This window comes from Lytechinus variegatus, chromosome 3 (genome assembly GCF_018143015.1).
Source record: "Lytechinus variegatus isolate NC3 chromosome 3, Lvar_3.0, whole genome shotgun sequence".
NCBI lineage: Eukaryota > Metazoa > Echinodermata > Echinoidea > Temnopleuroida > Toxopneustidae > Lytechinus > Lytechinus variegatus.
This window is the reverse complement of record NC_054742.1, coordinates 11230244-11257253: the sequence shown is the minus strand read 5'-3', so window position 1 is coordinate 11257253 and position 27010 is coordinate 11230244. Positions and strand designations below refer to the sequence as shown.

General features: G+C 34.2%; 1 protein-coding gene across 1 annotated transcript in view; it reads right to left on the bottom strand.

The window, feature by feature from the left end:
• The window catches only part of LOC121411964 (dedicator of cytokinesis protein 3-like), a 52361-nt gene that overhangs the window by 10474 nt on the left and 14877 nt on the right, over nucleotides 1-27010 (bottom strand). The window contains exons 4-14 of the mRNA XM_041604875.1: nucleotides 23726-23775; nucleotides 16395-16491; nucleotides 10039-10272; nucleotides 8860-8898; nucleotides 7525-7599; nucleotides 5363-5490; nucleotides 4170-4251; nucleotides 3387-3522; nucleotides 2981-3056; nucleotides 1406-1503; nucleotides 294-419 (exon numbers count right to left, since the gene is read on the bottom strand). Of these exons, the coding sequence (XP_041460809.1) occupies nucleotides 294-419; nucleotides 1406-1503; nucleotides 2981-3056; nucleotides 3387-3522; nucleotides 4170-4251; nucleotides 5363-5490; nucleotides 7525-7599; nucleotides 8860-8898; nucleotides 10039-10272; nucleotides 16395-16491; nucleotides 23726-23775 (1141 nt within the window). The remainder of the gene's footprint in view (nucleotides 1-293; nucleotides 420-1405; nucleotides 1504-2980; nucleotides 3057-3386; nucleotides 3523-4169; nucleotides 4252-5362; nucleotides 5491-7524; nucleotides 7600-8859; nucleotides 8899-10038; nucleotides 10273-16394; nucleotides 16492-23725; nucleotides 23776-27010) is intronic.

The window sequence follows — 27010 nt, the reverse complement described above, 5'->3', positions numbered from 1 at the left end:
ATCGTGTTCTCATGCACAGTATCTTATGACAACACAGATACTTATTTCATATATCATAGCACCTTCTCATTTGGTTCAAGTTTTTGGTTAATTTGAAACTGATAGCTTGGCTTTACAACACAAAATGTTTGCAATGGATAGCATATATATAAGAATGACACTTACTGCTTCAAGATCAGTACTTTGAACAATGATCTAGACTGGTCATTGCTATTTACAAACCTATGTGTTACAGAGCCCTTGTTACTTTTTCTACAGTAATGTATCACAGAATCCATTGATGGATATATTACCTGGCATGATGATATCACTGAATCCTAGTTTATGAGTAACACTGTGACCTTTGTTGAATAGAAGATGTTTCTCTTTCTTGAGGCTATCAAGATGACCATGAAGCATCAGAAGCTTTACAGTGATACCTACAATATAAACAATAATACCGGTTGAGGAATGATATCATTGTATTAAGGTTCACTCATGGAACATTCCTGTCAGTGTGTTAACATCCCACTCTTACAGCATCAGAAAGACACATAAAAGCATAATAGTTCATAAAAATTCAGTCACCTAGCTGAGAAATTGATACTTGGGTACCTCATTCTAAACATGAGGAGGTGATTGAAGTCATCCTGCCTAAACTCATCTGCCCAAATTAATATAGGTGGTTTTGAATCGGGGAGGAGGGGTTGAATCGAAGTGTATACAGATACAGTACCATGCATTCTTTTATGTTTTAATCAATGTACATTGAGATAGAGTCCGATAAAAATGCATTAACATTAGAACACTAAAGATTACAATTTTAATGAGAAAACTGTTTTTAATTAGTGAGTCCACAATTGTGTTAATTGATTTACATAAACAATGGGCTCATTAATGATGTAATCTTAGAAAACAGTGTCAATTCAGCACAATTAAGGTCATAATGTGCCTCAGTATGGTAAGCTAGTAAAGCAATTTGAGATATTTCAACATTTTTACTACAAACTTTGCATTTTTTCTTGAGTGTTTGAATATATCAAGAGGTTCTGAACTATCCTGTGTTTTTCTTACAACCCATCCCTTGAAAAACAACAATTAAATAGTCTTGGAGCCTCCTCTAGTGTTTTCTCTTCCGGCATTGGAGATGTGATCTGATTGTACATGTATATTATGTGTTAAAGTGAATACATACCATCAAAAGGTTCAGGGTAAAATAGCCATAATTCTATTATTTCTGTAGATCAAATCAGAAGATCAGAAGTAATGTCTGAGAACTTTTCACTGCAAATTAATTCAGGTGACAATTCACAATGCCTGTTTCATATTTTGAGGATCCATATTCACCAAACATTATTAACTAATTTTGTATTGTGGCAACAGAAATGTTTAAATGAAATGGGCCTTAATAAGTGCAGCAATATACCTATATTGCCAGATGCAGACATGCCCTTTCTACTTGTATTCCTGATGACTTGATCATGGAGTGATGCAAAGTCCTTCTCATCAGCTGTATTTGCTACACTGTAATTCAAATAAAAATCAATCATCAATATTTTTCATAAATCAATAGTATATACAAATAAATTTTAAGGCCCATATTCTAAAGTCCAAATCAACCTACATCATGGTTTAACACTATGCTTAAATTATGAGAAGCCAAAAATTTTGTTTATATTGTATGTTTTTCATTATAACTATTTTCCCCAACCCTTTAACGGTTAAGACGATTTATAATTAATCATTCCCACATGATTATATATGATATGTGTGTCAAAAGATCAAATTAAATCAACCTGTTCTATGAGAAATTTGTTTCACAACAGACAAACCACAACCTCATACCAGAGTTCATTAAAATTAAGCCCAAGTTTAGAATACGGCCAAAAGTTTGTATGATGATTTAACATTTAAAATCTGCTTAAAATTTGGCTATCCTCAATTTTATGTATACATTTCAACTGTCAAAAGCTGTATGAGAGGTGGATGCTTTGTTAATGTATTAAGATTACATACCTAAATTTCATGACTATTGTCTCTCAGATCATTTGAGACCAATCTATGCCATCCCAAGATACATATGATCTTGCTATTGAAATATTTCAAGACATAATTTCAATACAAATTACCTTTCAAAGACATTGCTTAACATTACATACCTTTGATATGTATGTTGTAATTTATGGTTCATATGGATTAAGAATTCCCAGGAAGACAAAGAAAAAAATATCAAATTCGTAGAGATGCTATCAAGATATCTGTAATTACGAAACCATCACTTAATCTCTTGGGGAGATTAACGTACCACATGCTGGTATACAGTATTTTAATTTTTTAAAGCGCTACTGATTTTTTGGTGTGATAATTTCAGGGCTTCATTTTACAACATATCACAGACACAAGTGAAGAATGGAAGATTGCAGCTCAGATTTTTAAAACAAAATCAATGCTAACCAATGGCTCTCAGCTAAAAGAATCTATTATTTCACCTTATCAAAATTGGTAGATGTTATGGTGTTTATATATTCAAACTTATTTCAAAATATTCCTTCAGTTGTTACTAAACTACAGTTTTCAGGCAAATTCATGCATTATGAACTAAAGGAAAGAAAAACAGATTAAAGGACAGATAATAAGAATGACAGAACTTGTAAGAATGAAGAGGCAGCAGAGATGCATCATCTCACAGCTATTTGTTCTGCACTGGGATAATAGCAACATTCATCACGATGATCAATAGAAGGTTCATTTTTTGCACTATTGTCTGTCAGACATGTTATTATTGCCTTCCATGATACACTGCATATAGCATAAGTGCAGGAGGTATAACTCCTACATGGCGCTCAAACATTCCAAGGATTTTAGTTCTCCTGGTTCGGGTAAGCTAATCAGAGATACAGGTCTCTTCAACTGTTACAATATGGTTTGGACTCATACACTGATGTACATCATCTAGAGACCTATCCAGTAGAGCACTACACTCCTCTACAATTATACTTACTATATTTTCATAACCTCTTCCTTGCCTTCTCTACCATCATCATCTGGCATCTTCAGAATGTGAGTGATCTTCAAGACTAGAGAAAACATAAAATGACAAGTTTGTGATTTATGTTGTGCAGATAGAAAATGATGCCTTACAAGCCAAGATCGATGCAGTTTCACAGTGCCATTTGTTTGTAAATGAATCCTCATAATGAAAGATATCGCCAAATAATTTTAACTTTACTTCCTCCAGTAATAGCTGATATGATTTTCTATGGTTTTCACATGGGAAATGAGTACCTTCTAGGATACTTCATATGCAATTTGTGTTATCAAACATCCTTTTTACATATATATTCAAACTGCAACTCAGTTGTTCACATATTTCTTATATCTAGATTAAGTAATTATGCAAATATTACCTCCATATCCATAGGGTCTTCTATAGTTTGGACTATTGGTTTTCTTGTCTATGTGCTTAGCTTGTTTCATCTGCCCACATCGTATGATATGACAGGTAAGATACAGATCCCTCTCCATGTCCTTGTTACTCATATCCTACAAAGTAGCAACAAAATAAAGGAGACGCAAAGAGAAATATATGATCAAATGTTCTATGACCCATGTCATTATATAATAAAGAAAAATAATTTGAAAAGTATTTTGACTGGAGTTGTATTCAAAATTTAAACCCAGATCTTATTATTATAAGCTGTTGGTAAGTTAAGAGCGACTTTAAGAACGACTGGTAAACCTTTCTTACGTGCTCAACCATCGCCTATGAATATACCAATCATCACAAGAATGGATCACCAGTCATTCTTAAAGTCGCTCTTAACTTACAAACAGCTTTATGAAACACCCACCTGATATACCATCTTTGCTGTTACCATTTTCTACCAATCCAGAGCACTGTTTTATAAAAACATGTCAACAATGGAAAGCTACAAACTTATGTCATATGCTCATGAAATGGTGGTTCCTGTGAAAAATCTGATGATTTTAACTTCATAAACAGGACCAAACAGTTGTAAAGGTTTCATTTATTCCAAACTAAAGACATAAGTTGGCTTCAGATTTCTAATAAATAGAACTATTAAGATTTTCAACTAAAATTAACTGAATGTCGGACTGCCTTTCTGCAGGAGAATGTAGGAATGGAATCTGATCTCAGCTTTACATAGTCATACTATCACGCTACTTACTGTGAAAATAGTGACTAGGTTACCGATCTTCTCTACATTCAGAGGAGCACCTTGTCTGTTGAACTTGGCTAGATACCGCTCTCTGAAAGTATAAAACAAAGATAATTTTTCTTAATGATTGGGTATATTGTGGAATCAATTTTCCTGATAACTTTGCTGACATGTCACCTTTACAACTCATCTGTTTAACCTAGAATGCATTTAAAACACAACAAGATTTATAAAACTTGTACATATTGTGCACATTTAAATCACATATTAGGATCACACATTGTACTGATTGGCCTCTTGTTGGGAGGTAGTATCTTCATTAAATAGAGCTCCTGTGAGTAATGACCTGACCAAGCTTGCCCTTTAAATCATTGATGAATGGAGCAGCAATCAAGAGGCCACCAGGATGTAGCCAAGAAATCTCTTGAGTGATGCAATATTGTATAAAGTAGCAAATTATTAAACTTTTTGCATAGTGTAATTTCAGGTTATTTTTTTTACATTTTAACTTTGTGTATCATATAATTGTCCAAAGAGGTCACTGTCATTACAATGTGGACACCATGCTTGTACACGAAAGCATGTATTGTTTTTCATATAAGAAACATAATTTCAAACATTTGGTAGCACAAATAACAAAATATACAACTACTTTTTAAAAAATTGGTTTCATATTTACTTCTCCAGATACCTTTGTCAGAAAGCTTCAAATATGACTTCATAAAGTTACACATGAGTATAATGTCATGTAAGATGAACATTCATTTCCACAAATATATCCAATTATGACAGTATTCTAATCATCTCAATTGAGTTGTAGTAAAAATGTAACATTGCATAATAATAATTGTATTCACAAATCACAATTAGGACTTTCATCTACATCTGTTTTTAACTTCATCTGACAAAATGAATCATGATGGTAAATAGCAATTGGCCAATTATATTGAAATCACAAATAAAGTACAGATATGAACATCTTTTTTTCCCCTACTCAGTATTCATTTACTTCAACAATATGAGAGATGGTTCAGTATAATGGTTCCTTCTAAATAACAAAGGTTCTTTCAATCTGTCACAGGTTATAAGGCTCAATACAATTGAAAAGTTATGTTATAAATGCACACTTTACTACAAATAAAAACTGCAAATGTAATTGATTAATGTTTTTATCCCTGATATCAGAAAGGGTATACACTTACGTAATGAATGTTCCCTCTTTAGCATCATAGAGAGCAAAGAAAGCTTCCGCTGCTTCACCTGTATTGATCCCAAAGTTTACCAACTGAAGATGGAGATGGTGCGCAAAAGCTTCCACCGGTTCTGTTGTCTACAAACAAAATTCAAGCTCAATAAATATGCATTGCCAACAAAATTCCTATGCCAAAGTCAGTGATTATGACTAAAATATCATTTCATGACAGAACTGGGAGAAAAATACAAAAACTACAGGAGACAATAAAATTGGGCAACACTTCCATCTATAGGACTGAAAGGTTTTTAAACAATAGCATTAACATCAACAGCAGAGAAACTAAATACATGTATATGACCGGCTACCCCAAAACCAACAATAAGTCACCAGGTTTTCTGTAAATGGCCCAAAATGTACATATATTTTTTATCTGAAAGTGTTATTCTTCTTCATACTGTTCAAAAGTAAAGTTGAATAAAAGACAAGACACAAAGAGTTTCTTTGATACCAGTTTCACTGACACTGCACAGTGTGCATATATTATGCTTGAGAGAACCCTTAACTTCAAACCTTGATTTCTCCTTATAATTTGAAGCTCTCACTTACTTTCTTCTGTACCCAATCAAGTACTTGAGTGGGTTATAGTTTATAAATTTGACAATGTACATATTATTTCAAAGCTAAGAATATGCTTTTTAAGCCACAAAATTATTGGAATTCATTACGGGCAACTTATTAATGGTTTGGGGGTGACAAGTCACATAGAATATGAGATGTATTCACAGGACCTTAAAACAATACTTATTCTAAAAAGGATCATAGAATATCCATGTTCAGCATAAAAAAAAATTTGCAGGAGTTGTCATGGTCATTATTACAAAACAATTAAACATAAGGAGAGTTTTTAATGGGATGCATGAGAAATGAGAAGGGTTTCAAATTTAAAAAGCATGCAAATGTAGCATATTTCTAAGAATAAAGTCTTTATGTTAAAGAATGAACAGTATAACAGCTTGATTATCACTGAACTGACAAGAAAAAGTAAAATCAATGATGAAAACAAAATATTGGTGTTTTGAGTATTGGAGAAGAGCTTGTTCTGGCATTGGATATTGTATTATGATTTTAAAAATACTTTTACAGCAGTTTTTTACAGGAAGTATTTATAAGAAATACTGTATGATCCAATGAGCCCTGAAACTTCTATTTCTATGAATGATCAATTAAATTCAATGATCCGTGAATCAAATACTATCTTTTAACTTTAGAGGGACAATATGGCCTGTATTCTGAATTTGGGTTCAAATATGGTGTAAACTTGTGGTTTAACTATGGTAAGTCAATTAGGGCACAAATCCCTAACAGTACAAATCCAATTTATTCACTCATTTGACACTCAATTTGTCCATAATTGTCGTTGAATCTGAAGTAAATTTCTTTATTATGAAAGCAAAAGGAAACAAAGTAGTAAACATAAGAATTATGCAATATAAACAGAATTTTTAATTTTAATTTTTTTTTGTTGAATTTTTGGCTCCCCATAATTTTAGTAGAGTTCGACCATGGTCTAAGTTAAACCTGACTTCAGAATACGGGCCCATAGGTCTACTTTACTCTTTTAATGCAACAAAGAAAATCTACATGTAATAACCTAACAATATTCAGATACCTAGGATGAATACTATTAAACTCCCTTCAAAATGGTTTTAATGAAGGGAGAAATAAACAAGAAAAACATTAATGAAAGACACCAAAGAATAAAAGACATGAAGTTTTTAAAGACTTTGGTGACTGCACATGTGAGCAGTTCCCTGAAATGTCCCGTTATTAAATTCATTTTTAATATCAATGATTCATGATGACTAAATACTTTTCCTCATAGAAACCTGTATGACATACTTAATACACATGTAATTCAATTTCAACTTTCTTAGAAAATGACAACTTATGGAAATTATGACACATGGGGATGCTGCTAAAAGAATCGTAAGTCTAAAAACTCATCACTGTATCTTTATTCTTTACTGAATTTTTGCAAAACTTTCAGTAATACATTTCTATTTTTCTGCTTATTCAAAGCCAGCTTGATTTCTGGGTAGACTTCCTTTAAAAGAAAGACTTTTTATTAAAAATTAAAAAGACTAAATCTAGGTTATCAGTGCAAATTACCTGTGCCTGTGCACTTGGGTCTGGTACTTGCAATGAAATAAGTGATAGCAAAGGTTGCACCGAGGTTGCGACCGGCTGTAAGTGGACAGTTCCACGTCATACAGGGGGCGGACAGCATCACAACAAGGAGGCATGCCAGGATTTTCACACAAAACAGGTTAACAGTTAAATGAAGATGGTAGGATGAAGGTGAAAAGAATATGAATACACACAAATGAATAACCATAACAAAACAAGAAAGAAACATTGAAAAAGAAAATAGGTATTAGTCAAGGGAAATTATCTTATCTTCATGAAAATATCTAATACATTCAGAAATATTTTTCAAGGGTATATAGGTCATTGAAGACTACATGTAAACTGATTCTAAATCAAGCATGGAGGAAATTATACGTAATTATGTAATACCAATGCCCCTGCAAAATCTAAAATAAACCATACATCCAGTATTGAATTTTTAAGAATTTATCAATTGAAAAAATATGAATTTATTGCCCAAGAGTTGGCATAAGTAAATAGAGTCATAATTTTTTATTCTGATCAAATCAACAGATAAATATTAAAACTGGTTCTTATTGATTTAGGGAGAAAACCCTAGTATGGTAACATATAGGAAGTATACTGTACATAAATTGAACTAAACTTTTTTTTACTTGAATTCAAACTTAAAGACTTCTACTTGCTAGTGTACCAATATTATATGCCTTTAAAAAAAACTTTTTTGCACTATAAACTGGAATTTTTCAATGTGTGTTCAAGTATTTTGGTATGTTTTATGCAAGAATAATTATCAATTTGTTAATAATGGTATGCTCAAATTCTTAAGTTCTCCCCATACTTAACTATATAAAAATAACACTAAAAAATCCATGAAGTTTTTTAGTGTCAAATCCCCCATTTATTTTCTTAATTATCACAACTATTCATCATCATCGTTATTATTAGATTATTATCATTCATTTTGATTTGTTTAATTCATAATAATAATTATAATTGCTTATATAATGCTTAACACTTACTTTATCAGAAGTCCCTATTAAAATTCTCTATAGTAATGGAGCATAATTACCCTGGCTTTAGCAGGTGTTAAGCGTGCTGCGTTTCAAGGAATACATTTCTACCAGGTACCCATTAATCTCAGTTTCTATAAGTTTTTTTTTTTTACTTTTTTCTACTTTTATTCATTTATTCACTTTAAAAAAATTATATTTCTGTTATTTGTTTATTTATTTATTCAATTGTGGGGGTCTACCATTGACATTAAAGGAAAAACACACATTTTACAAGTTAATTCCACTGTGATCAAATGTAATTTCCTATGCTACATGTACATACCAGTGCAGAAATTTTAGTTTCTTGGGCACTCCTCAGATGCTGAAAAAAAAATAGAATGTAAACACAGATGGTACGAATATACCCTTTATCATAGGCTCCAGCAAAGCATATGAAATAAATATACATAAATTATCAACCTTAAGAATTCATATATTTGTATGAGCGAAGAACCTTTTTTTTGTCAAAATGTACTAAAATAACACTGCAGAAAAGAAAATTCTCTGTGCAAATTTCTCTATTAGAATAAGACATTTACTGCTGTTTGAAAAATAAGATCATCAAAATGATGTGAATCTCAAAGTGGCAACTTGATAAAGCAGATAGTGGACAAGTTGTAAAGAAAAAGCTCCCATAAGGGTGGAATCAGGAATGTTTTGGTTTTCTCTTTATACCCTTTTCCTTGGCAAAGTGATTTAAAACATTCTTAGTAAAGTAAAAAAAAAAAAAATATAGTAAACCTGTGTATAGGAGTAAATTCTTTTTATCACTATTACATCTCCTACAGTATGTGCCAAATTTGAAATCCCCATGAATGTAATGATCACAACTTTTGAAAGAAAACGCCATTAAATTTCAAGAATCTGCTTCTCTGATTTTTGAAGGCAACATTCCACTATGAATGGATTACCTTCTCAAGTCCACCCCAACAAAAAAAATATTTGAATAGATAGAGAAAAAAGTTTAATGCTGAAAATGTCATCAAAATTGGATGTCAAAAAGGGAATAATAAAGTTTCGCTTCATTTTACAGAAGTTATGCTCCTCCTGGCCAGAATGCAAATGAGGGAACTGATAATGTCACCAACACATTAATGTATTTCTTTTGTATTTTATTACATGAAGTATTTTATTTTTCTCCTCATTAAAAAATGAAAAGGAACTATAATGCAAACAATGAAAACAAATGAAAAGGTGAGTATGAAAGTGACACCATTGATTCTCTCATTTGTATATCACTGTGTTTTGGGCATATAACTGTCTCAGGGAAATGTGCATAACTTGTGCATACATATGCATAAATGTCAATAACTTTCCTATTTTACAGCTGATTTTGATGAAGTTTTCAGCATCATGCGAGTTTGACTTTTCTACTTTCATAAAATGAACTTTTTAATTGGGTGAACTTGAACTTAAATTAAGGGTATAATGAACAATGAAAGTAAATAGTTGATATTCTTACCACTTGATGTAGTTTTACCAGACTACATTGGTTACTGTCTATGATTTCACCATCTACACTCGGTACTAGATCCAATTCAAGTCTGCAATTTCCCCAATCCACTCTGTTCATGATTGTACCTTTGACCTCTTTACTCATGCCTAATGTCATTGTCCCTGGTAGAAGTTGACTTCTAAGATTAATAACCTCCAGCATGATCTTCTTCAGCTCTTTGAACCAGTCCATTTTATGTTTCTACAAATAAAACAAGGATTTACCTTGTCAATGTCCTTTTAATTCTTAAAAAGCATTTTTTCCAATCTGTGGATAAACAATACTTGATTTTTACTTTATTAAAGCCCAATTACTTCAAATAATGCAAATTACATTGGAATACCATCCATTCTTCCAACTTTATACAAAAGTGCACTGACAGTTAAGTTTTCTAATCTGTTGATTCTATGCAAAGTATTGCAATTTTATATTTGAGGATATATAGTGCATTCTCTTGTAAATTTCACATTTTCTTTTTAAAAGGCCCTTTAAGACTTATCTTACAAATTCATTATTTATCTAATGATGGGGCCTGATTATGAATCCATACTTCAGAAAGCTACAAGATATTATATCCAATCTTTTTAACGCCCATTCCATGATTGAGAAACGGTTTTATTCAAAATGAAAAAAAAACACTGCTTGGTTGGGAACCAGACCCCAATGTTTCTTCAAGCCTAAAATCCCCAAAATAGTTTAAACTTTAAGGCATTGGTAACATCAGGATATAGTGATATGGGCATAGACAGTGCAACACACAGAAACCATGTACCTGTCAGATGAATTATTGACAGTACAGTGTATGTTGATACCCTAAAATTGCAAAATCACAGATATTTTTTTTTTGAATAGCTGACAAATATGTCTTGTAATTCCTGTCTGACCTACATGTAAATGATTGTAATTATGATTTAAATATGATAAGCTGCGGAATCAGTTATTTTCATTTTTAAGTCCTACATGTAGACAAGAAATCAACAGATGAAATGAACAAAAGTAATACATGTACATGTAAGTATGGACAATTCATACTACCCCCTCCCCCATTCCAGTTTAATATACATTGTAAAGCATATGTCTCTTGAAACAGTTGGATCAGGATGATAATTGATATTTAAAACCTGTTTCAATGGATGCATGCATTTTGCAATTTTTCATTGAAAATATATTTGTCAGGATTCTGACAAAAATGAAAAATCTGCATATTTACTTTTCCTATTTCCCTTTTACAAAACAATGTTTTTTCAACACTAGGAAAGGGCTATAATCTTCTTTGTTTTTATACATGTACAGTGTACATGTATGACATGCAATCACTAAAATGGTTATATGTTAAAAGGCCTAATTTCAGGCTTGGCAAGAGAACTGACACAGAAACAAGGAGGGAAGAAATATGACTCACACATATTATAAACTAGCATGCAGTGGCACCTGTAAACAAACTCATACACAAATATGCATATTGCATGTCTTGAACATGTAATACAAGCTTATTGGATGAGTGAACAAATTGTCATTTTGGAAATTCACTGAATGGCCTTGGAATACTTTTATGAACTCTTAAAGACCTGTAAAATACACATCTTTCATATGTATCTGACACAAAGCAAAACTTTTAACGAATGATTAAGATTTACAAACATGTAGGGTTGATATTGTATGTACCTGAAAACACATGTACAGGTAATTAACATAGTTTAAGATTAATTTTAATTCATAAATTTTTATTTCAAATTGCATTCATTAACTCTGTACCAGGATGAAAGTTTGATTTGAGGGAAAGGACAGCTGAGTTTATAGTTTAGTCTGATTCATGATACTACATTGTACATATGAGCACAGCAGGAAATATTGACTCACTGGGAAAATTGTATCCTTCCCTCATTAAATGAGGAAGTTTTTCTTATTTTGTTTATAATAGACATTGTGACGTTATGGAAGTCATCAAGTATCAACAATCAGATTCAGATTCTTTACACACATCATGACAACTTCTTTATACTTTGGTTAAAATGATATAAAGAAGATTGGTTCATTCATGGTCAATAATTAATAAAGTGTGAAATCTAGCTTGTATTTTTAGTGTACAAGTAGCTATTAATACATGGAAAACCGACATGCTTCCCATTGTTAATAGTATCAAACTTATCAAGGCCTCAAATTTGCAAGAGATTTTCATCTCTAATCAAGGCACTGTTGCAGCACACATTTAAATGTATCGCTGCCACAAACATCTTTTATTTTTCACTCATCAGCAAAGAATGCCAGCTGTCTACTCTTTCAAAATGGATGTGTAAAAAACATGAAGGTACATATAATTGCAGCTCTGGACATGTGTACATCAGTTAAAAACAGAGTGTACATGAACATGTATGTTGCATAAATCATATTTTACAATCCCTCTGATTGAATTTGAATCAATGACAAGTTGTGAGGTATACATGTATGTTCATGTATATTTGGTTCCCTATGCAAGTACAGATAGATACTTATTCTTTGTGTGCACTGAAATGAGAAAATTGAACGCCACCAAACATTAAAAAAAAATAAAAATAAAATGAACTTGATACAATGATCTAAAAGCGTCGAACAGAGAACTACACATACACTGTAAGACCTAAATGTATTGCCCCCCCCCCATTATTTCAAGTCAGAAGACATAATCCAGCCTGTATGGGTATCGGGGGGGGGGGGGCACTCAGTATATAATGCATAGTGGGTACATGTATGTGCCGTGGTGGGGACCCCCATTTTTACACTCAAATTTCTGTTCCAAGGCATACCATTTTTGTCTTATTGAGAAAAAGAACAAAGAAAGCTGCTCCAAAGCATAGCATTTTCTTCTTATCGAAAAAAAAGAAAGAAATCCACTCCAAAGCATTGCATATTTTTTTATACGCCATTACGGTCGCATTGCTACAATTTTGGTGAAAAGCGGCCGCAGAGCACTGTCCATCCATTGCCTCTTCGTGAGCGCACCCAGCGGCCATTCCGTCAAACTAGCTGCATCATGCACGCATGCCCGTTCCATAGGGATGCATACGCACTCACATGCTGGCGATCCGTTCCAAGGACCCCCGTTTTCACAAACATTTGTAGTTCCGAGGACCCTCCTTTTACAATAAGCCCGCTCCAAGGCCCCCGTTTGATGTCTCGCCCGTGGCACATCCCTACAATACATTTCCCCCCCCCCCCCCCGCGGGATGGGTATATACTGTACATGTAGACCTTCTAAAACATGTACTTCCATACATGTATAAGCAAAGATTTGTATAAAAATGTAATTTATTGGGCAGTCAGTATTAATTGAGATGATTGATACATCAGATACTAATACACTGATGTCATTTTGAAATAAAGCATAATAAGCCTATATGGGCATATGTTCAATTACAAAAATACTGTACGATCAAGCCAATATTTTGAGTGATACCTTTTAAGGGCCATTCATGTTGACATAAGAAAACCCTTTTTGATCAATCAGACAGTTGAGACAACAAACTTTTGGCTGCTCACTTGGCTAACTATTTAAAAATCAACAGATGACAATCTATAGATGTAATTTGTTATTTTATCTCTAAAAACTGTCTGCCTTCTTTCTTCCTAAATCCTATCTGAAGTTATTAAAGAGTGTTGTACATAGAAACCTTGAAAGGTATTCTATCAGATAATGAGTCTGTCAGCACAGCTCACAAAGAGCCTAAAGATTAGACGCCTTATCAACACTTAATCAAGAGACTAATGATTATCTCATTTAAGGCCAATTCAACTCTTGGGGTCACAACAATTCATTTGCATGACAATTAATACATGTAGCTTGGTTATAAATTATGGCACCATGACAAAATTGCAAATACATAAAAATAGGTACATCCTTTTCTACCAAGGGTCACTGTATGAAAAAAAAAACATTTTGATAGATTGGCATTGTGCTTTCTAAAGCCTTAACCCACCCTGCATCATTTTCCTCTCTGTACAATCTCATTCTCACACTTACCAGATAATTAGCTTACTTGTATGAAGTGTGCAACCTACATGAACAATGTACATGACTGTATACATGTATGCTTTCCTGTCAGTAAAATACTCATGGATTTCAATTAAAGATCCATGTTTTTTATGTATTTTTATCCATTTTAGAGACACTTGTATAAACTAGAAATTTTTGTTTTTATTCTTTCTGTTTTTATATGTTTAAATCTGTAACTAAAAGTGAATTAAAACTGACATGAGGCTGCAATCATACATTAAGTACTATACACTACATGTATGCCCCATTGCCCCCCCCCCCCACACATTCATATTTAATGTACATGTATTACATCTCAACAAGGGCCTTCTTGTTCTTATTTCTTGCAATATGAATTTTACAATCTTAAATCATTCAACAGAAAATACGCTTCCATACAGGTACATGTACATGTAATGTATACGTACAAACTTAAAGAGAAATGCCAGTACACATGTAGTTGCAGTAAAATTTGATTTCATGAGAAAGTCTGTAAAACCAGACTTAATTGTCCATATATCATCGAGGATCTAGATCTGGTACAGTTACATAAACTGAACTTTGTGAAATATTGAAATTTACACTGAAAAATGTTCACGCTGAAGATCACCAACACAGATAAGTGCACGTGGGGCAGTGTATTAATATTGCTTTGGATGTCGGCCCAATGCTTGACCCGTATTTTGTGCTTATTTGCTTTTTTAATATTTCTCAGCAATTACACAATTTCTTCCAGAATCCTTTGGCACATGTGTTTTATTTATACAGACACTCTGGTGATCATTTCAATGGATTCTGTACGAACTCATTTTGATATCGTTACCAAAACTGGCATTTACCTTTAAAAAAGGAATCATCAGCTCTCTTTTAACTAGAAATTTGATGTGTCCATAGGACACAGATGTCCCCACTTAATGCGATCAGAAATTCATTCAATATAAACTTAATATCGTGCGGAACAAATTTAGATTTTTGAACCACCTCGCAGCTGTGACCTTTGACCTGCGAACTCAAATTCGAACTTAGCCTGTATTTTGGAGTCATCTACCTACATGTACACACCGAAATTTTTTTGAATCCATTAAATATTTTTCGAGTAAATGTGCAGAAACCAACTTGCATATTTGATGAGCTGTAACCTTTGACCTACGGACTCCGAATTCAAAATTAGCCTGTATTTTGGTGTCATCTACCTACACACCCATTTTTTAAATAATCTGTTGAATATTTTTCGAGTTGTTGCTCCAAAACCAACTCGCATATTTAATGAGCTGTGACCTTTGACATGCGGACTACAAATTCAAAGTTCACCATGATGAAAACTTTGCTGGTACAATATTTAGCAGAAATTAAAAAAATATCATTAGTGAAGGAAAATCCATGATTATAAAAGATTGAAAAATCTAATAGAATTTTAAGTTTTTGATTTATGACGTCATAATCGAGCAGCTGCCCCAAATGTATAATGCATAAATTTCATTTTTCTAATGGTTCTTGATGACTTATTTTTCTTATTTTCTTTTTTTAGGAGTGGGTGTAAAATCATTTGTGTACTGATATACTGTACATGAAGCCAGTACAATAGAAACTACTTTCAATTTTCAGAGAAAATGACATTGCATTGATTTTTACCATACCACAGTTTATGTCGGAAAGCTGCTCGCATATACATGTATGACGTCACAAATCAAATTATTAAAATTATACAATAAAAGAACTTCATATCATCCCAACTTTTGGCACTGCATGTTAACTTGATTTTCAATGTTGATGAGATCATTATAAATCCATCTTTGAGCATGGACCTACCTACATGTATATATGTACATATATGTACAAGTAAATTCCATGGACTGAGTAATCATGCATACAATGTAGAGTATTCTTCTTCCCACTTCCCCTTTCTAACTTAGAAATAAATAATAGCCCTTTTCCTACTCAAAGTTCCTGAAATTTGATATTGTTTGGACAGACTCAAACATTAATATCCTGCATAGAATTTAATCAATTGAGTCTACATTAGGTCACTTATTTTTCATAAAAGCTGACCCAAATGTCCATTGGATTTCTTCACTGCAATAATTTCATAAAATGTCTGAAAATATGGAAAGCTACAAAATACAAATACCTTTGACATACATGTACAGTATACTTGTTTTCATAGAAACTTTTATCAAATTAAACTCCGATCAAAATCAGAATGGTCCGGGGCTAATAAGGAACTGCAAAACATTTCAAATAATGACAGGATGAATAATGTAGCTATACATGGTTTAAGAATGAAGGGATTGATAGAGGAGTCAATGATTCTTACCATAAAGCGTTCAACAAAGATGACATGCCACTCTCGCAGGACCAATGTCACTTCCTGTATCAGAGGCTCGTTGGCCTTCCGGCGCCGTTCTTCCTCTCTATCAAATCAAAATGGAAGAATGGAATACATGTACAGAGTGAACGTTTTTGAGCATTGACAATTTTAGGTTCAAGCCTGTATATAGCTTCGGTAAAAGGTCGAGTAACAACAAACATTACAATATTACAAAAGTTTAGTATTTGTTTCAGCCTGTTGGATTCAAATTTGGCATTCATTCTGCCAACTAGTATTTGAATTTAAATCTAGCGCCTTCGCTCATTAATGTTTTCAAATCCATTTAAATTAGCTGTTTGAGCACTTGGTTTAAATATTAATAAATTGGATATAGGAATGCCACAGACAAAGATACATGTATATCCTGAAATTTTCAGCCCATTCCAAGCTTGAAGAAATATTTTGTATGATTTAAACAAGGAAAAAAATGCATAACTATTTTGATTGAGCACTGAATCAAATTATATTATGATGATGGTTATAACCCGGGGGGGGGGGGCACTTCCATTGACGAGTGGATACCATGCGCGACCATGGGGTCTAGAAAAGCACCCTAAAGACGTATTTTCCATATTCTGAAAATGCACCCCTTAATAAGTATTGGCGTGTGAAAACCTGTACTTAACAAGTATTGAAAACAAAACGATACTCTTGACAAGTATTCCCTGAAATTAACCCATAAACAAGTACAGCGATATCCGGGAGCGATATGTCACGGGTCCGTCGGTCATCTGGTTTAGTACGGCCCCACCTTCCACATGTCGCACAAATCGGACTCTAAACACCTAGTGTTGGAGCAAAAAGGACATCCTTTATAAAAATTTTAATTTTGTTTTATCATCCTCGCAAATTTGACCTTAAACACGTAGCTTTCCTAACGAAATAAATACCCTTTTTTCATTATTTTTGTGTTTTTGACACCCTTATCACGTTACGTACGTAACGTGCCCTATCTTGAAAAAGACATCCTTTTTACGTTTTTTTGGTCGTGCATGGTATCCACTCGTCAATGTAAGTGGCCCAAACCCCCCCCCCCCCCCGGGCTTATAAACAAATTTATTAAACTAGAAGTAGATATTTGTTGTTCAATGACAAACTATATGTTAAGAATAGTCTTGGAAATGTACAGTGTTTCTAAAAAAACCCAACTATTAGCAACATTTAAATAATACATTTAATATATGTTTCAGGACAGGTCTGTACTGGTTTAAGATGTTTAAAGGAAACCAAAACCCTAGGCGAGAATCAATGTTATTCATAACAAGATACCTCAAATTAGTTATGAAATTAGACAGTTGTGAAAGTTTCTCTTTAAAAAAATTTGCTCTTTCTCTCTATCACTTTTTCTTTTTTCCTTGCTTTTTCCTCCTTCTTTCTTTAATTTTTTTCAGCTTTCTTACTGCGTTCTTTATTCCAAGATACTCGAGAATGCCTTGAGTACTTCCGTCAAATGTATGGCCGTATGATTTTGTGCTCTCCCTTTGTCTGGGGGTAATTGTCCTCTAGGGGTAACTGTACCCGGGGTAATTGTCCTCGGAGGTAATTTACCAAGGGTAATTGTTGGGATCATTCTTCAGGGGAAATTATCGGGGAGGGGGATTGTACACAGTAGCTTTCTGGGAATGGAAGGGGGTGATTGTCCTCAGGGGTAATTGTGCTCAGGGGGTAATTGTTCGGGGGTACATGTAGCTGTCTGGAGGGAAGTTGTCTGGGGGAAATTGTCCTCGGGGGTAATTGTCCTCAGGGGGTAAATGTCCAGGGAGCGATTGTCCAGGGGGTAGCTATCCTAATACCATGTCAGTGTAGTGCGATCGCACAGACATTGCCGCTCTGCATTGCATATTGAAGCGCGGATGCTATTTTGCTCAATGATGGTCTCAGATTCCGCAGTATGGAGAGATTTTATGAGGTCACACATGATTTTTGGCTCAAGTTACCGTCCTAGATTTCTCCTGTCGCAGATCCAAAGTATGCTAACATCATAAAGGGTTTGCCTCTTCCCTCTCCCAACTACATGTACATACATGCACACAAATGCACTTTGACACAGAAAGACTACAGAAGTTGATTATAGGTCTGTGCGAATGAATAGACTGAAATCCATCAGAAATGAAGCAAGAGAGAGAGAGAAAGAGAGAGAACTGGTACAGTGCAATTAAACTCCTCCGGAGGGGGGGGCACTCACATATAGTGAGCACTTTTAGAAATGCACGTTGACATAGTCAACTGGTACGAGATGACGTCATTTTTTAGCGTTCCATATGCCTCAGGTCCTCACACACGTCTACTATCAGAATCGAGAACCTCGCCACATCCATTTTGCGGTTCTCCTAAATCACAGTCGACTTGCACGTGAGTGACGTCATTTAACTGCTCAAGCTCAGCATGAAGTTCAACCTTTCCCTTTTAAAACACAGTTTTGACTTGAGTGATCAGAGGACTGCTACGACGTTCTCGTTCACTACTCCTAAAAGTCTCTATTGGTGGTATGAGGACGTGCCGTTTTGATGACCCCCTTTTTCAGACCCAATTTTCAGTTCTCTAGATACTCCGAATGACAAAAGTTCAGTTCAGAAGCCGCCCAGTCCTGCTCGCAAGACCCCCGTTACGAGACATCTCAGTTCCCCAGTCCTGCCAAAATTATTGTCACGCACGAGCACCGCATGCGAGAGATGCACGTACGGCTTGCAACTCCCTACATATAAATGGTAGCCGATCCATGCATGGCTAGCGCATGCACAGTGCTATGGTGCACCGTACCTACAGTGCCGAGATACCGTTCCGTAGACCCCGTTTTTCACACTGCGTGGTATATATTTAGTTCCCAAGACCCTGTATTTTCCCCTTTTAGTCATTTCCTTAGACCCCCATTTCAGAGTTTCGTAAGGCACATCCCCATCAAAAAATAATTAGAGTCCCCCCCCCCCGGGACGTCCTCATTCAAACTCACTCTTTGTAAATGTAGTCACCATTAAAACTAATTAAAAAAAAGAATGATTCAACAGCTTTTTTTAAATGAGTATAGTGCATTCATTCATCTTTTGTTAGAAAAAACACAAAGGCATAAAAAATCAATAGTGAAAATAAGCATTTCATAAAATCCTGAAAGTCTATAACGATTCAAGCACCATGGTACCTTGTGTATGGTATCTCGATTTATATGCTCTGTATGATTATATCATGGGCAATGCCATATTCTTTTTTATGTTGGAAATAATACAAACAAGAATTTGGACATTTGAAAGTTTCATTTACACTTTCATCAATTTCATTTTTCTTATGCGTGTTTGAGATACATTTATGAGATGAGTATAAAATAAAGCTATATGTACTATATTGTTTTGAACTTCCCTAAGAATTCCAATGAACCAGGTCTGAATATGAAATCTCCCGACAGGAAATTTACTCAGGGGTACCTACGTTCACCTTTAGAGGATCACATTGTTCTGTACATGTATGTAACATCAATACACAGCTCACACAGAAGCTACATGTACAGTGTAGTTTGTAGGAAACTGAGATCAAAATAGATACAGATTGTGTTTTAGGAGCTATATTACATGCCTCTGGACAATAATGAGTTCACTTTTTCTTTCTGAGGTTTGTATACACAATTTGTCATCAGTGTTGTAAGTGTACATGATCTAGGCAAAGAATAATATTTTGGTGAGCAGCATTTGATTTACTAGTGGGAAATCTACCCCCCCCCCCTCAAGTGCACTGTGGATAATTTGTAATCTGTCAAGTTTTACCTTTTTGTGTTTGTTAGATAGTATAGTGTTTATCTAAAGTGTAACCATAATATTTCATTAGAGTATGAAAATTTGCAGTTGCAACAAGAACATTATTTCTGGCTAAAACTCACAAGAATGAAGGCTATCTCTTCAGTTGACTAATTATCAGCTTTATAAAAAAAAAATAAAAAAAACTCTGATGGGGTTAACCATGTATTTTAAAAATTCAGACTTGAGAAATTTAACAAAATTACCTCAGAATTCACTACTATTATTACAATTCATCAGATTTATAATTAAAGGTATAATCCAATGACAAATCTAAAGGCCTACAGAAAAACAGTAACTTTTAAGTAAACAAAGAAAATGTAGGCCTATTTGGAAACCTTTTTCACTGGGCATATTATTATAAACAAATATTAGAATTCAAGAAGGAATCTGGAGTAGTGCAGCCAATTAACTGTGTAGGACTCTGACTCAGATTCGGTCACGTGTCAGCAATTAACAATTAATCCTAAAATGTACACATTGCAGTTTTAGTCTGATAGCTGTATCAATGCCAATAACTTACAGACCAAGGTTACAAAACCTATGCATTAATGCATGGAGCGTGTGGGCAACAGGGTTTTTTTTTCTTCCACAGAGTTCCTGATACTAGAGGCAAATTTACTCGCTCATGCTTGACACCACAACAAGTAAATAAACAATGAATACTGTATGTTATTCACCTATTAAACAAAATTTGTATTTGTCAAATGGTCCTGAATTCTTATGACAAGAAAAGCCTACATGTACTAATTTATACTAATTACTTGTATCATGCTATGTACTGTATGTACATGCAAATCAATCAAATACTAGTATTTCAACTTGATATTTCTACACATAACAAATTAGTACAATTTGGAGTTTTAATTGAAATTCTCCTAAATTTTTTAAACAATATTAAGCAAATTCCATATGACTGATGGAAAGCAAATGAAAAATTGTAATTTTGCACATCAAATAAAATTTGGATTCAGTGCACACCTTTTTTAACACTGCATTTTATAACCCAATAACCCAGAACTATCATAAACCACATAATATATTTTTTGTGTGTTTCAGACTGTTTTTTTCTTAATCTCGCACCATTTTCTTATTGCAGGATTACAGGGGTACTCAAGGCTGGAAATATGATTTGAACAGATAAAGAAAAATCAGACAAATAAACACTGAAAATTTGATCAAAATCAGACAAGGAATATTACAAAATTTTAAGTTTTGCAATATTCCGATGAAACAGTTCTGGCTTGTTTTCATGAATATTCAAACTGATGATGTCATATTGCCACTTGTTCTTTATTAATTATTACATGAAATCTGGATCAATAAAACATTTTCCTCTAAGAACTAAAAAATTAGATTGACAACTGATTAATAGTGCATTAGATATTCATTGCTGCAAATTATTTCATTATAAGGGAGACATATCATTCACACATGTATGAAATAATGAAACAATTATGATTTCATGTCTAACATTACAAAAATTTAAGTGGGATGTGACATCAGTCCACCAAATAATATATGGCAAAGGGCATCTAACTTTTTTCACAAAATATTGCTAAACTTTATAAATTCAATAACTTTATTATTTGTTATCGGATTTTGATGAAATTTTCAGCATTTTGCTCTGTGAATTTTACTATTATTTATGTATACACATGTAAATCAGCCCAAAGCACCCCTTATAATGCCTTAACCCTGCACAGTTAATAAATATTAGGCGGTGCTGCAGCAGCCTGAAATCGCTCAATCTCGAGATTTTAGCCCGATTGGCCCTCTACACGATTAATCTTGAGATTCAAGAAACCCTGTCTCCACCATCACAAGAAGAGTGATTCCTGCTCGAGAGAGGCATTGATGCATTAGGGTCCGACGCCGTGAATAAATATTCCCGAGTGCATCTGCAGCTGCGAATTAGTGGGAGAATTAGTAAAATTGGGCGCTATTTTGCAAATATTCCCAAGTTGACTTGGGATTGCAATCTCGAGATTAATCCTGCAAACTAGCGCGATAATTGTGTCTCCATTAGAAATAATCTCGAGATCGTTCAGATCGGGATAATTTGCTGGATCAGAAATAGCGTGCTAATTTGAAAACTTGGGCTGGTGCAAATGGCCCTATTGATGGTTTTGCCATATAGCACATGTTTAATTTTGACTTTTGTTATTGGCTAATGCTAATCCCCTCATTTCCTCAGCCTGGTTTGATTTCAGACTTTAGCTCTAAGCACCTGGCTAGCACCACTCAGCTATCCTAGCTTTTTAGCAGGGCCAGATAGTACCATGGCCCATTTTGGTAAAATGTAGTCTGAAACAGAAGAGGGCTTTATATGAACCTTGTCCCTGGGAAATTGGTGAGGCTAAGGCCGCGTTTATGCGACCTCAACCCAGAATCATGATTTGAATCACGATTTGAATCATGATTCAAAACAGCAACATGAATCACGATCCGACAGAATCAGCGTTTATACGACCATCTTTCTAACGCTGTTTCTCCCTGAATTCGGGCCGATCCAGTGCGCATCACAGTGGGCAGTTTGACCCAGGAAGCATAGGTAAACATTTTCGCGCATTTCTAAATTCACGTCGGCTGCTAGATTTTTGCTGCCACCGGAGCTAACATGCAATCGTTTGTGCAACGTTTACTCAGCTTCCAAAAAATAAATCTTTTACTTCCAGAATTCCGTGTATTGTACCTCGTATAGTTTTTGTTTACTTGTATTCAATTTCTGTGAATCCCGGTAAGGGATGCTTGTGCTATCAGGCTGAGCCCAAAGCACATGCAGAGCCCTGAGTTCGTCGTTAGTCTAAATGGAACTTGAAGACATGAATGATGAAAACAATGAACTATACAAATGACGCTACAGTACAACCCCGGGGGTACAATACACAGAATGATAATTCCTATTAAATGCACGTGACAATTGGCATATACCGGTACTAGTACACTGGCAGTACTAAAAATTAACCTGCACGAAACACAGCGTGCGCCTTTGAGTCGAACCCGGAAGAAGCACGACACAATGACGTCATAGAATCATGATTCAAATCACGATATCGTTTATACGACCTTTTTCGTTCGTGATTCTACAGAAACGTCTTTCAAAACGCTCCTTTTTCCGTGTTTCATGTTTGTGATTTGAAAGACGTTTATTTCCACTTTCGACTAAACGCAATCGTGATTCTGCAGAATCGTGATTTGAATCATGATTCTTATCATGATTCTAGGGTAAAAAAGTGTCGAATAAACGCACCCTAAGTCTACATGTGGAACTAGAATTCTAATACCACATGCAGACATTCATGTTAGTAGATCTAGTATGACATCAACTGAAAACGATCTTCCATAGTCAAGAAAGAAGGAAATATTCTTCATTTATATACATGTATAGAAGGATTACTGTCATTTAAAGACACCCTTTTTTTTCAATATCATGGAGCCCAAAAGAAACTTGTATGTGTGACATGATATGAGTATTTAACAATGTACACTTACCCATCTGCTGGTGGCTCTCGTATATGAATGAATGATGTTGGAAAAATACCCTGTAAAATGCATCGACATAAACAAAATATTTAAATCAATGTACATTTGGAATTATCATAATAATTGGAATACATGTACTAGCATTATATATAAAGATCTTGGAGCCACAGAATCCAGCACTAGTGGTATAACATCATTGTCCAAACTAATATTAGTATACAGGTTGCTTTTTCATGAACAAACTGTAGTATTCATATTCTCCAGTTATATTCAACTTGAATTCTGTATTTCATGAAATGCATGCATTAGTAGGGATAAAATATAAAACTAACAAGACTAGCGATTCATATAACTTTGCTGTCATTTGAGTTAATAGGAATCATACACAAAATTGTGATTTGAATCAGTATTCATATTTTTTGTCTGCCATTACATTCATGAGCACAATCAGGCTTTCTCAAATCCCTATGAATATCCACATTGTACATGAGCAAACCAGGATTGTTTACAAGCAGTAGTCATAGACTCATACTAAACTGAAGATGAATTATTAGATTCTATTTTGTTTTTATTTTACAGATGAAATTCTGTAGAATAAAGTTTGATTTGGTGAGATAAAAGAACTAATGAATGGAAGCCATACAAATCAATAATCTGTCAGCTCATGTCATTACTACAGCTACATGGAGTGCATTTACATACATGTATGTATATTGTGTTATAGTGCAGTCTAAGGCTTGGGTACTGAAACTACTCTTTAGGAAGTCCATAAAAACTCCCTTCCTACACTGTTTGCTCAGTGAACAATGAAAATGTTTGATCATAACATCATCTAAATAAATTCTCCCTGCAAAGAAATAAGGAAGTGCTATACTATATTTAATATCGCTATACCATGTGCACAGGTCTATTGTTACATGTACATGTCAACCAATGTACTGACATGGGAAGATTTCACAATTTATTTCTCGATCTAAAACTTTTTGAATAGATGCCAACTTTAGATGATGAGCTGTCATCAAGATTAGCAACCAAATTAAATCCAAAAGTGATGATTTTCTGGGTAAAGAACTGATTTACTTCTTACTTTGAGAAATGAGAAGTGACAGTATCAATATCATCATGTCATGGGGAAATGAATGAGAAAGGTTTCCTTCCATTTGAATCTAAACTATCAAAGCTTAGTCAAAACGAACAAGATATTTCTCTGTTTAAATTCCTCTCATTTTCTAGGAGGTGCAAGGGAAGGGGGTGCCATCATATGAGCATAATATACATGTACACTGTAGTCATGATTGTGTGAAAACTTTCACTTTATATTCAACTGCAACCCAGTGTGCAGTAAACAAACTTCTTAAGGTCTGAGTTACGTTTCTCTTTTAAAATTAGCAATGAATTTAAGTTTTCAATTGTTTAACATATAAAGTGAAAATAGTATCCTATGTGATAAATCTTAGTCTTAATATGAAAGAAAATAATCAATCTATATATATTTCAGCCATGTACATGTAGCTAGTATCCTTCTCTGACAGAATATATTTGTGGGGTTTTTTTTCAGTGATATCTATATTTGTCCTTCAAATGCTTGCAAACTATGCAGGCCTTCAATTGCAAGCATTGAAGGGGAAATACATGTACAAAGTAATACCAAAGGGAGATGCCTGAAATCTCTTTTAAGAACAATTACCATACTATATGAATACAAAATACCCCTTGAATACAGTGAGTGTGAACAGACTTTGACCTTGGCAAGATTGTTATTTAGAAAGTATATAATGATTTCATTGATTACTAACCCATGATGAGCCTATTGCTTTGTCAACCCTGTGACTAATCATTCCAAAAGTGGGAACAGTGCCATTAAGGGGTAGAGATTTATTCATGGAGGCCTACAGTGTTTCAGCTGATCTGGTAATCAGCTCTTTACTACATGTATCATGCACCTGCTGAACAATGTATGTAGGCCTATGAAGTGAATAAAACCTACATGCACATGTAGGCAATGTAATAAGAACATCTTTTTTCTTTCTTTCTTCTTTTTTTAATACTGTTAAGCTGTTATTTTGGCGGATTTCGCGAATTGCCAATCGGCCACGTATTTAACAATGCGGAAAAATATTGACACATTTAGTAATCAGTGCCAACGTCCTCAACAGCAAAGCTTTGCTACAGCAAATGTCCTGCATGATGAAACAAGTGGAATGCCTCTGGCCATCTCACCTGCATCACGCGATTCAACATAGCAGCATTGCTGACTTGAAAACTACTATAACTCGCACTAGAAGTTCAGTGACACTTGGTTACTCTTATTTCCACATTTTATGAACTAGACCAATACACTTACAGAGATAGGATGGTAATTCAACAAATACCCCCAATGTGGCCAAAATTCATTGACCTCACATGACCTTTGACCTTGATCATGTGACCTGAAACTTGCACAGGATATTCAATGATACTTGATTACTCTTATGTCCAAGTTTCAAAAGTCAGATCAATAAACTTGCAAAGTTATGATGGTAATTCAACAGATACCCCCATCATGGCCAAAGTTCATTGACCTTTGACCTTGGTCATGTGACCTAAAATGTGCACAGGATGTTCAGTGATACTTGATTACTCTTATGTCCAAGATTTATGAACTAGACCAACATACTTCCAAAGTTTTGATTTTAATTCAACAGATACCCCTAAATCGGCCAAAGATCATTGACCCTAAATGACCTTTGACCTTGGTCATGTGACATAAAACTCACGCAGGATGTTTGGTGATACAAGATTGACCTTATGTCCAAGTTTAATGAACTAGGTCCATATATTTTCTAAGTTATGATGACATTTCAAAAACTTAACCTCAGGTTAAGATTTTTGATGTTGATTCCCCCAACATGGTCTAAGTTCATTGACCCTACATGACCTTTGACCTTGGTCATGTGACATGAAACTCTACTAGGATGTTCAGTAATACTTGATTAACCTTATGGCCAAGTTTTATTAACTAGGTCCATATACTTTCTAAGTTATGACGTCATTTCAAAAACTTAACCTCAGGTTAAGATTTGATGTTGACGCCGCTGCCGTCGCCGTCAGAAAAGCAGCGCCTATAGTCTCACTCTGCTATGCAGGTGAGAAAAAAATTGAAATATGCATATGAGGTTGAGAAAGTGGTTAGTAATTCAAAAATTAAAACTAGAATTTCACTTCTTTATTTCTCAAACAAAATCAGAGCCTAAATTATTCCCTAACATATTTTTATCAATATTTATTAATGATGAAAATACTGCGCACATATCC